The 12942-nt window shown below is 32.0% G+C and overlaps 1 protein-coding gene across 1 annotated transcript; it reads right to left on the bottom strand.

Moving 5' to 3' along the window:
• Positions 1-4913: 4913 nt before the first annotated feature.
• Positions 4914-12570, bottom strand: LOC112749070 (E3 ubiquitin ligase PARAQUAT TOLERANCE 3-like). Its single transcript, XM_072219219.1, has 15 exons — positions 11555-12570; positions 10817-10913; positions 10520-10604; positions 10266-10432; positions 9854-9930; positions 9697-9753; positions 9427-9583; positions 9194-9345; positions 8835-8999; positions 8429-8731; positions 8289-8330; positions 7835-8084; positions 7632-7754; positions 7168-7240; positions 4914-5781 (listed from the first exon to the last, which is right to left on the bottom strand). The coding sequence occupies exons 1-15, from the start codon at positions 11718-11720 to the stop codon at positions 5221-5223; spliced, it is 2475 nt and encodes an 824-aa protein (XP_072075320.1). The 5' UTR covers positions 11721-12570; the 3' UTR covers positions 4914-5220.
• Positions 12571-12942: the final 372 nt, after the last annotated feature.

The following is a 12942-nucleotide window of genomic DNA, read 5'->3' as shown; positions in this document are numbered from 1 at the left end:
ACCCCATTTTCACCATATTCATAAATCCTTTCCTTCAAAACCTACATATTGCTAACATAACCAATCTCAACTCATCAACAACCATTTCAAGCTACCATTAACCAATCCAATGAGCCATATCCACAACTTTGCATTAACATATATCATATATACATATATGAGCAACCCTTCACATAAACCATTCCATTAATGCAATTATCAACTCTTCACGTAAACCATTCCATTAATGCATTTATCAATCTTTCACACACATTATTCCATTAACACGTTTATTAACTCTTCATATGTTAATTCATCAACTCATATAACAAATCTTTATTAACAAACACCAACCATAATCCATCATAAATAAATACAAGAGCATACCATTAATAACTTCCACACCTCACAATTCCAATACATATCCACCAACAAATCTATTCTAACAACATTACAAGACTAATCATTAAATACATCAACCAATTCAACTTATCCTATGGTTCTTCTAATCTAAGTTTTCACAACACCGTAAATATTAAACGTGCGAAACTTAAACCATACCTTGGCCGACCACTTAGTTTCACCCAAGGCAGCCTCACAAGACAAAACACAGCCCCTCTAAACTCAACTAAAACAGCCACAAACCAAGCCTTGATCACCAACAAGCCTCTAAATATTCCCAATTCAATTCCAAAGCATACATACCCATTTAATCTACACCTAATACATATACATATTCCAATTTCAGTTTTTCCATAATAAATACAAGATTGAACTAGGGTTAGGATATCCTTACCATACCCATATGCTCAATAGCCTGAGCCCATAAGTCCCAAAAGCTAAATTGAGTCTAAAACACAAAATTGGATAAGATTTCACTATAAGATTTCAATTTCACCAAAGAAAGAGGAATAGAGATTTTGAATCAAATATGAGGCTTATCAGTGAAATTGATCGAATAGAAAGGTAGAGCTCGATGCGCTGGACGCGTGGCCACAAACGATGCGGTGATCGGAATTCAAACGAGGAAGATATGGTGGTTGGAGTATTTGATTAGGGTTAGGGAGCTCTCCTCCTCTCCCTTTCTGTTATGGCATTGCAGCAGCTAATGAGGAAGAAAAGAGCTACTGTTTCTTTTAAGTGTTTGGGTCCGGCTGGACCCACGGGTTCGGTTTAGGTCCCGGTTCAACTGGTTCGGTTCTTTCAATTCAATTTTAGGCTAAATTTTTGAAATTGATATCAAAATTCTCGTTTTGATAAGCTTTATCCTATTCTGATATTAGTTTTGCATTTTAATTTTTCTATTGAAAATTCGATTTATTGACTAATTATTTGATTTTAGCGAGATTTACATATTTAAATTTCAAATGTCAATCTTTTTAATTTTTCAACTAATTTTATTTTAAAAAATTCATTAAATTTACATGATTGAATAAAAAAATTTAGAATTTAGATTACTCATTATTAGTTGTAACTATTACTACAGTACAATAAAAACTTTTAAATTTTATAAAAATATTTATAACAATTATAAATACACAACAGAATCTTGATTATCAATAAAATTAAAATAATAATTACAACTAAATATTTATTAATTTGTTTATAAAGTTCAAAAAATGTTCTTGTACTCGTTATTTTCAATCTTATTCTAGTTGTATCCGTTGCAAAATGTAACAAATGCAGGGTTAATGTTCAAATTCGTCACTGAAAGATAACGCGATTTTTATTTTCGTTCTCGAATGATTTTTTTAATCAAATTAATCCCTGAAAGATAAACTGTTAGTCAAATTAGTCCTTCCGTCAATTGGATGATGACGTGACACGCCACGTGGCAGGTCAGTAACACGTGGCATACCACGTGACAGGTCAGTGACACGTGTCACTTGACATATAAAAAAGTTTTTTATTAGTCAAAATAGTCTTTGAAAATACAGACGTAAGTCATTTTTATCCCTCAAATTTTAAAAATTAGTCAAACTAGTCCTTCTATCATTTTTTATAATATTAAATTTATAATATTTTTTTATACTACTAATTTTAATATTATTTTTTAAATCTTAATAAACAAAATTCTCTTTACATAAAATAATAAAAATAATTAAATTTTTATAAAGTTATTTTGTCATTTGTATTTTAAAATTTTACATTTTTAAATTGTAATTTTTTATGTGAATTTCTTTTATTTAAATGAGTTTATCAAATTATTGTTGATTATATATTTAAAAATTTAATATTTTAAATTTTATTAAATAATATAGTAATTATTTTAAATTTTAAATCTTTTAAATTTTTTAAAATTATAATTTTTATTATTATTTAATTTATATAGTAAAACTCAATAATTGAAAAACTGGTTTATGGAATCACTTTTTGAATCTTAATATTCTAATATAATTTTTTAAATATTTCATTTAAAACAAAAGGAATTTTATTTTAATACGAAGCATATCTATTTATATAATGTACTAGTGCGGAGTAGTCTGTGTTATGCATAGGTATAATGTTTCCTATTTCATTTTATCTCATTGATTTGTGAAATTAAAAGAAAAATTATATAATATATTTCAAACATATGAAATACACAAAAATTTATTATGATGTTTGCACGTATTACGCTTAAGAAGCAATTCATTTATAATAATAATAATAATAATAATAATAATAATAATAATAATAATAATAATAATAATAATTAACCAACAAATTTTTAATATTTTGTAAAGTTTGGAATTGAAGCAAAATTTGTGAATCTTATTGAATTTTGACTCTAAGTATCACTACCATTACCTCCTATATATAAGTAATACTGTAATGGAAAAAAAAGATGTAATAGAAAAAAAAATAGTGGTATAACTTTGTTTAGGTTAACATACATAAATTTTGATTTTGAGCATATAAGTTTGTTTAGGTTAATAAATACATACATTTCAATTTAGAGTATATATATATATATATATATATATATATATATATATATATATATATATATATATATATATATATATATATATATATTCCAAGCAAAATGTAGTAATGTAACAAAAAAGGTTTTAGAATAGAAAAGAATAAGAGAGATTTTGAGAAGAATTAAAGGAGAGAGATAATTTTATGAAGAAAAAATAAAAAAAATTATATAAGGACTATTTTGACTAATTTTTAAAATTTGAGGGATGAAAATAACTTTCGTCTAGACTTTCAATGACTATTTTGACTAATAAAAAACTTTTTTATATGTCAAGTGACATGTGTCATTGACCTGCCACTTGGCGTGTCACGTCATCGGCCGTGGCACTTAACGTGACACATCATCATCCAATTGACGGAAGGACTAATTTGACTAATAGTTTATCTTTCAAGAACTAATTTGATTAAAAAAATCATTCGAGGACGAAAATGAAGATCGCGTGATCTTTTAGGGACAAATTTGAACATTAACCCAACAAATGCAATACAAATTTTTAAACTTTATACAAATAAGTACAATAGTTATAAAAAAAAATTCTTATAGCAAAAAAAATTATATTTTATAAAAATATTTATGTTGATCATTCTTTAAAAATTTTTCAATTCGTTTTAATTTAAACAAAGTTTCATTCATCAATGATATTAAATTAGGCTAAATATAACATCACCTACTTGAAATTCATCATACATATAGGACCAAATTTTCAATTACTATATTTATGGTATGAACTCATATAAGGCACTAATATGAAATTTGAAACGTTAGTTTATAAAGATTCAGTCTCTACTTTTTCTATCCAAGACAAAACCAATTTTAAAATTATTATATAAAAAATATTTTGGTATTTTTATGTTTAATGTAAAAAATATTTACTTTTTAAAAAAAATCTGGAGTTTCAATATTTTAAAATTAAAAATCAAATTTTAATTTGTAATACAATTAAACAATTTTATAGGTAAAAGGACATTTTTTATTTTTTTATATTTTATAATATCAAATATTATTTATTTATGATTAACAAATTAAATTACTAACTGTTTAACTTATTTAAGTTACAAAAAAAATTAAATTACTAATTTGATGGCACTAAATATTTGTATGTAAAAAGAGGAGATTTTAAATTCAAATCTTTATTTTTTATCATATGTATATGTATTTTTATAGAAATATAAATTTTATATTAAGAGTGTAAGTTTTGCTAATATATTATTTTTTTATTAATTTTAAAAGAATTAAAATTAGACCGTAATCAATATATGTGTAACCTCTTTGTCTTTAATTACTATATTAATTTAAGATCAAAGAAAGATTGAAATTTTTTATTTTAAATATATAAAAGACAATTAAAAGATTGACTATGTTTACTTAATTAATAGAATTATATGAATAATAAATTAAATAATATCATCGTATTATTAATAATTGTATTATTCATTATATATGTAGTTACCAATATTTATCTACTAATCAATTTAAATAGATACAAATTACATAGTTTGTAAATAACAATTTTAAATTTGATATTTACTTTTGCGCGGTGATAATTTTGTTAAAAGATATGAATTAATTATATTTTTTTTGGTAGCAATAAAACAAAATAAAATAAATAAATTAATACCATTTTTCTTTTCTTTTTATCAATATAAAAAATAGAGATAACTGATTTATTTATTTAGAATTGATATTTACTTTTATTTATATATATATATATATATATATATATATATATATATATATAATAAATTATTTTATTAAACACGTATCTATCACAAACAAATTCATATTTTTTTATTAAATTTATACTTATAGTTATTAGTCTAATTAGGCTATCTTTCAATTCACTCATTATAAATTGATTTTATCAATTTAAAGACCACCTACATAATATTAAAAATTAGTATAGAAAAATCATCATAGCCACAAAAATAGCATATTCTCTTTGATCCTTAAAGAAACTAATTTATACTTTCTCGCCATAAACAAATTCTTTATTTTTTTCTAACACTTGATTGAAAGTAGTTTCCACAAATTTTATGACCAAAATTGAGAATAAATTCACTGATGGCTCAAATTGGCACATGAAAAGATGGAGTTCTAATAAAAGTAAAAAAAAAAATAAAAAATAGTAACAAAATATACATTGATACACATTTTACATTTGTTTTTTATTTTCACCTACCATATCATATGCAATAAAACAGCAAACACTAACTACACAATAATTTCTTCGACATTGCCATCAAAATTATTGTGACTTAGAATTTTATTACTATTCATCGTATACAAGTGCCTTGATGGCCTCCGTTTGAAATGCCGCTCATCATCACTGGACTCGTATTCAGAAATCGTGCTGCTCTTCCTGCCTTCATAGTAGACTTTCGATGCTGCCTTGAGATGTGCTGAAGATGTGGCAGGGGACCAGCTGAAGCAGCTTCAGTTGTGTGAAAGGCAGATATCTTCCTCTTCTTGGTCATTTCTTCCTCAGCGGGGAAGCTTATGCGGGAGAAAACACTGTCCTTCTGCTTGCGGCCTGATGATAGTGCAGTTGAGGAGGTTTTGGTCACTGGTTCAGATGACATCCGGGAAGAGGATTCTGACCCGTGGCGATGGTGGTGATGGCCTCTTTCTCGATCATGGTGGTCCCTCTGGTCACGATCATGATCATGGTCACGTTCACATTCCCGATCCCAATCCGCGTGGTAGTCAGCTTTTCTCTTGATAGGACGTGGAGGCTCCACCTCACGTGAAGACCGATCAGGTGACACACGTTCTGCACGGTGACGATGGGGTTGGGGACGGTGGTACTCACTACTTGGAGGTGCTGGAAGTAATTTCTGCATTGAAAAAAAGAACAAAAATTATTGTTTGAAACATGTCCGGTTTTAGTTTTTTTAATTATTATTATTATTATTTTTTGACCTTTCTCTTGAAACCACAATATTCCATGATAATTTCCAATGACAATAATATTATAAATAATAATATGTAAGCAACATAGCCACACCAATCACGTTTTCTTTCTATATATTAAGGAACACTAACACAAACAGAAATATGGTCACCCAAATAAATTCAATTAAGGAAGATAGCCTAAGAGTGACTTAGAGGACAATTAAAAGCTCCCTTTCATATTCATTTTCCAAAAATCACTCTTCATGTGCACAAGGTTTAAACATTTTAAAAGCACTATTGTGCATTCTAGTAATTCAAAAATCGATCTTTGCCAGCATTGCTACACATTTTGTACATTTCAAGCAGCGATAGGTTAGAATTATTCATTCTAACAGCTTATATTAACTAACTCCATCTTGGAACTTAAAAGGAATCAAGCAAGTGAAACATGAGTAACACACTAGTTTCAACGCACATGATATTCTTTTTCGCTCAAAACACATCAATTTAGGACACATAGTTTGAGCAGTTTGTGTTTGTTTTTGTTTGGCGCACAAGGTGGCACACTCATCCTTGTTACCCTTGTTACAACTAATATAGAGTAGAAGTTTACCTCTCAAAAGGCAGATCTATGACATGACAAGAATGACAAATAAAAAATTTAACTTCCACAAAACAGACCAACAATATACTGACTCAAGTTTGTTTTATGTTCGAAAAATAAATAATGCAGTACAGACCATGTATTAGTTATTAAAACCATATAGACAAAAATTAGGAATGTTAAATTTTAATCACTATACCCTGCCCTCATTAGTGGACAACAATTATGAACAGAACCCTTACAACCAGGATAAAAGGCATAAATCTAAACGTATCATGGGTCAGAATATCGAAAAACAATAGTCCATAAATGATTGCTAAAGAGACACTGAACCCAGAGAGAGCATATAAATTTAATCACATTACTGTTACCATCCAAGTGCAGCAATGCAACTCTAATCTAGTTATACCAATTCCCTTTTAGTCAACTTTAAACCAACCAGTGGCTGTTGATTAGAGATATATGGTTCTGAGAGGGCACTGCTCCCTCAACCATTTATGACCAACAAGAATAGAACTCTGTAAAACAAGCAAGACTAACTGCTAAAGACTACTATCATCATTTAAGAAGCCAAAACAGTGAATGGCATCATCTAAAGCAATTACTGTTCAAGCTCAAGGTTCAAGTTTCTACCAAAATTTAGTGGGAAAAACCTAGAAAGGTAAATGATGCACACAAGTCCACAGATAAATAAAGGCAAAATAAGAGAACAAAAAGCACATACAGTTTCTGATTTCATAGGAACATCCCCAATACTGCTCGCTTCCCTACCAAAATCTCGATCTTTGGAGAAATCCCTATTTCATTAAAGAAACAAACTCATTAACAATGATAAACAAAACAGAAATACCTCGAAAATAACCCACATAAAATTGGGTGGCGCTCATAACTATTTATAGGATATATATTTTTCGATCCAACTATTGGATCACACTAACAAATAATAAAGATCATCTATAACACATTTTACCAAAATCAAACATTAACAAACATGTAATAGAAGACCTCTTTTATCTATGTATATTTTGAACAAACATATTACATTATTTTCAAGTGCATAAAAGATATAACAAATGATTTTAGATTGACAAAATATTTTTAAGATGATCTATAATATATAAGTTTCTAATCCAATGGTTGATTTTTTAAAAAATTACAGGAATAAAAAGTTGAACAGTGAATATTTACCTATCAATCCGTTTCTCATTTTCACGCCTTCTCCAACGATCAGCTTTCTGAGCTTCAAACTCCTCTCTACTCATAACTGGAGGTGGAACATTCATCCCCATGCCATACTCAGCAGCAAGATCCCTAAACAATAATTTAGCTTTCTAAAATAGTAATTATCTAAATATGCAAGACAAATTTTGATAATAAAAAAAGGTACATACCTATGAGGTGGAACAACAGGCATCATGTAGCCCTGCATGCCAAATGGATCATGAGGCAGACCACCTGCAAATGGCATGTCCAAGGGGCCCAGGCCATAACCCATCATTTGCATCGGGCCACCATATGGTCCCATAAATCCTTCCATACAAGGTTGCATGCCATTCCAGTATGAATTGTAACCAGGTGCTGGGCCCATTGGCATCATGTAGCCCTCAGCCCCAAGGTCGTGTGGGGTTTTCCACTGAAAATCTGCAAGAGATAAAAATAATTTGACATTGTTACAATTAACATAAATAGAGGTAAAAAAAAAAAAAGGACCTCTGTATTGTACTCCTCCTCCGAATGTTCAAGCAGCAATCCGGTTTGCAAAGTTTAATATAAAGGAAAAGTTACAGATACATGTCCAGATTTGAACATAAATATATAGATTCAAATGCAGGAGAGTAGATTTACCATTTGCAGGCAAACGGACTTTCTTCCTTTTTTTCATCTTTCCTGCAAAGTTGAAAGTTGAAACTACAAATGAGATTGTCATCAAAGAAAATAAATTTATTACATGTCTTACACACGATGACATGAGCAATCTACTTTACCTGCCTCAGCAGGAACCATGTTTTGCTGGACTTCCTCCTCAACCAACTGAGCACTCCCTTGTGAGGCTGGTTCCTTTACACTCGTCGACTCATGTGTAGCTTCACTTACATCAGGCATTCTGGGCTTCACTTGCTCTGATGTTTGCAATGGAGCTGGAGCAGAAACTGTTTTTTTATCATCAACAGTTTCCGGTACATTTGTCATTCCTTCATGAACAAGTGAAACCTTTGGTTCTCCCTTAGATGCAGCCGATGAGGTTGGAGATGGAAGCTTCAGTTGTGGACAACGAGCAGACTCCATATCTGGAAAGGAGGTGAAAACAATTGCAATTTGCATGTTAGTTTCAATAAATTTTTAACCAAATAAAGTCCACGTAAGAGTCACATGATAAATTGTTTCAATAACCTTGAACTTGAAAGGTGCTCCCAGCATTTTCAGCACTGCTATTGCCTGACTCCAATATACGATTAATAGTATCTCTTAGGGTCTTATTTGGTAAAAGATCATCTGCAAGAATATTTGTTGCACCACATATGCACATGGACTTGGAGATAATATAGTCCCTAATACCTGAAAAGAATTTTCAGAATGATATTTACAAAACTTCATCTGAGATGTTTGTACATCGGGAAGAAATGATGAGGAGAGATTATATCATCTAAAGCATTCTTTACTTGCTTAATGAAGAATTACAAGCTTAAAAACGTAAGTATTTACTCAAATTCTAAGAACCAGGACTTCTTCAGGAAGACAAAGAAACATACATTTGTCACAAAAGCTTTTAAAACAGCACTTGCTTGTCAGCATAGCATCTTTCATCACATCGTTGCACAAGGGGCAGTGAAGCTCAGGTGGTAGATCCCCAACAGAACGAGTCGTGGAAGGTAAACCTTCTATTTCTTTCTCAAAAGCAGCCCTGTTTAGCAGGATTAGGTGAGAAATACAATATTAGTCCTACATATGACAGAATGGAGACGAAGAACCAACATGTACTCACTCATTTGGCTTCAATACAGCTACTGAACCATTTGGTAGAGCATAGGAACCTTGTGGGTTCACCATCAGCATGGATCTCGGAATACCAGTAGGTTGTTTAACTCTCTTGATGTCATAATTTGGATCACCGTTTGTAGGGCAGTGCTGAATAAAATGGCCTAAAAAAAAAGTTTAATAAGTAAGCTAAGCATAACCGACAATGCCATCCAGCAATTTAAGCAGATTTAGATCCCTTTTTTCTCCCTGATAATAATAAGAGTCTAGGATATACCAGGAACCTTGCACCTGTGACATACATAGCCTTGGGGAGGTGTTTTCCGCTCCAGCCCTGCTCAGTAAGTGAATAAGCATTAGAACGGTAATATCAAAATCTGTATTCAAAGCAGGCAGTGACTCAAACTTGTATAGAATAGGAAAAGGAGACTCACCAAAACCACGACCACCCCCCATCCGTCCACCCATACCTCTTCCAAAACCTCTACCAGCACCAAAGTCCGATCCTGGACTGCATGCCAAAAGGAAACGTTAGATATGGCCAAGTCTAGAGTGACAATGATTTCACCAAAACAGAGCGCATTTGGTATGTGAAATGAAATTTTCTGCAGAAATCCTTATGCAGGAATGATGGTCAATAAGAAATAACTGCTCCTCTAGTACAGGTGCTGATTCCAGAATGAGCAATCCCTTCCACCAGAAACTATTGACCATATTATTGCAGGTGAAAAAGAATACGAAGTTACTTATTAGTAATTCATATTCAAATTTACAGTCATCATCGCTTTTTATGCTGATTCCAAGAATAAAGAAAGACAACTGAAGGAAAGTGAATAGTTTACTCACCGTTGCCAATCCAAGGCGGGAGTATCAATCAAAGCCTTTATCTTACTTTCTTCATCAGCTTTGCTGGTTGGAGGAGCTTCAGGAATTAAGTTGCTTGATTGAATGGGTGGTACATCAGGAATCGCATACAAATCATTTCCAAATTCATCCCAATCAGAATCTTCTGGCTGTCATGTTATGAGAAGGTAAATAAAATAGGAATGAAGTGGAATTGTTTATTAAATAAAACACATGGAAAGCAAAAAGGGACTTACATATTTTACAGCAGATGCATCTTCAGCTGGTAAGCTGCTGCTTTCAGGTTCGGCTTCCATAGCCGTATTTTCCACCTTTTTTTGCCTGCAAAAGCCAAGGAAAGTAGCAACTCAACGCAGAATTTTTCTCACAAATCAAAAGGGTAGTTTCTTGGGAAAACTGTGTGACTACAACGTGAAGTATCAAGATGAGAATAGCAAGCCCATGACTGCCCATTTCAAGAACCAACATGCATGATGCATGACAATAGTCCAAAAACCAACAACAGTAATAAGATTAAAGGTTAGAGATAATACTCTAGTTCAGTAACAATTGGTAAACGTGGCGGACCAGGAACCCGACGAATTAACACCGAGGTATTTTTAGGAATCAGCATTGCTTCATCAAGATATTCTGAAATTTCAAAGAGACAGAGCAGCTATAAAACACTGAATATGCAATTCATCAAGGCAATTATATATATTAACTACCACGCTGCAAATCCTGCAAGGTTTGGGCGCTTGTAATTCCTACAACTAGCTTACAACCTCACTGGAACTCAAATTCTCAACACCCTGGCCTACATTCTAAGCATTTTAACTTTGAGGGTTTCCTATTCGCTCGTTGTCTTTTCGTTTGATTTTTGCAATAGAAGAGGTGGAGGCCAATGTTAGTCAAATAAAAAACACTACAAAAACCAAGAATTTCATCCTAAAGTGATTCTCATGTACTGACGGTGTAATCTTATATATTTATTAACCAATAGAATTCATGAGAATTGCCTATTTAACTGTCAATCACAACACAACAATTCCCTGATTTTTATTGGAGATCAGTGTAAAACAGCACTGTCAGTGCATGAAAATAAAACATCAAATTCAACTTGAACATCACGAACTCCTGAAAGCCAAGACTAGAAAAAATGTTTACTTTTGAGAGGAACATGATAAACACCGAGAGTTTAACCACGAAAGCCCTTCTCAAAGGCAAAGAGAATGCAATAGTTCCATATTTTAATTTTACAATAGTTTTAATTAAAAAGTCTCAGAACCAACCTTCATTGGTCTGGGCGTTGGTTACCACGAGATCAAAATCGGTACCCCTGCCTAAATGCTTGGATTCGAATATTTTTTCTTTCAATGTTCCAACAGAGATGAAAGGACCGTCCATGGGAATTGAATCATAATCTCTTGCACTCTTAAATTTATAATACACCGCCATGGTATATTTATTCTTTCTATTTAAAAAAAGATTAAGATCAATGATAACAAAAATAAGCGATGAATTAAAAGGGCCTCTGAAATTCCAAAACTAGAATGGCCCTTGATACTAAATAAATCAAAACAAAAAGTACAATGCTATATCCAAAGCTCTATTTCTTTTTTCTTCTTTTCTCTGTTTTTGTCCTCCACTTGCAAATTACTAGGGTTAAGATCGATCAAATCGAACCCACAAGGCCGAGGCTGAGGCTGAGGCTGAGAGCACGAACACTACTAGAATTCTCTTCTGCCAGCAAAAATCAACGCGGAATCTTGAAGTTCTTTACAAAATTCCGTTACGCATTCAGAATCTCCGCTGATTCAGATTCCGTCGCAGCCGCTCTCAATGAAAACCATCACAAATCAGAGTATTCCGAATACGACCGATCCAAGAGAAGAATCTCCGTCGAAGCCCTCTATGAAAACAGAAACCACCGTGGCACTGGTACAGCGACAGTTAGGAGCTGAGCGATGCAATCGTCGAATCGATAGCAGGAAGAACAGCAACAATTTCCGACGGTCGCGCTTCGACAACCGACCCAACTCGGGGAAGAACGTGAAGGAGGCGAAACTGAGAACTCGGATTTGGACGAGCCTCTGCGATCGAAATTCTCGAATGAGAGAATCACAAACAACTCCGTGTGCGGTTGCAGAGCTGGAATCGGAGATCGATGGTGGAGGATTGAAGGAGAAGGGGAGAATGATTAATTAGGGTTAGGGTTAGGATTAGAATTGGGAAAAGTTTAGCTTTGAAGGGAAGTGTTTTTCGATGGGTGAGCGCCTATAAAGGGAACGGAAGTGTCCAATTATGGTGGTATGATTTTGATGGGCCTTTTATTGTAATAATGTATACCTACGTGTTTGTGGTGATGTTTGGATCGGTTCCGAGTAAAAAATTTATTCGATTCGAACATTATGTTTATTTGTAGTGTGATTTAGATCGGATGATTTTTAAAAAAAAAATTGATCTGATTCGATCCAATTTCAAGCGGTTTGCATTGGATTGGCAGTTTTGTAAATTAAAAAAATTAAATATATATATAATAAGTCTTAACATCAAATTTTAAATAACCAACAATGACATAGCAAGTCTTAATAATATCTTAAAAAATCAACCATAACATAACAATAGAAATAAAATTATAAGTTAATTAAAATAAATAAATAAATCACATTTTAAACAT

The sequence above is a fragment of the Arachis hypogaea genome, chromosome 2 (genome assembly GCF_003086295.3).
Source record: "Arachis hypogaea cultivar Tifrunner chromosome 2, arahy.Tifrunner.gnm2.J5K5, whole genome shotgun sequence".
Taxonomy (NCBI): domain Eukaryota; kingdom Viridiplantae; phylum Streptophyta; class Magnoliopsida; order Fabales; family Fabaceae; genus Arachis; species Arachis hypogaea.
This window is presented reverse-complemented; position numbering and strand designations above follow the sequence as displayed.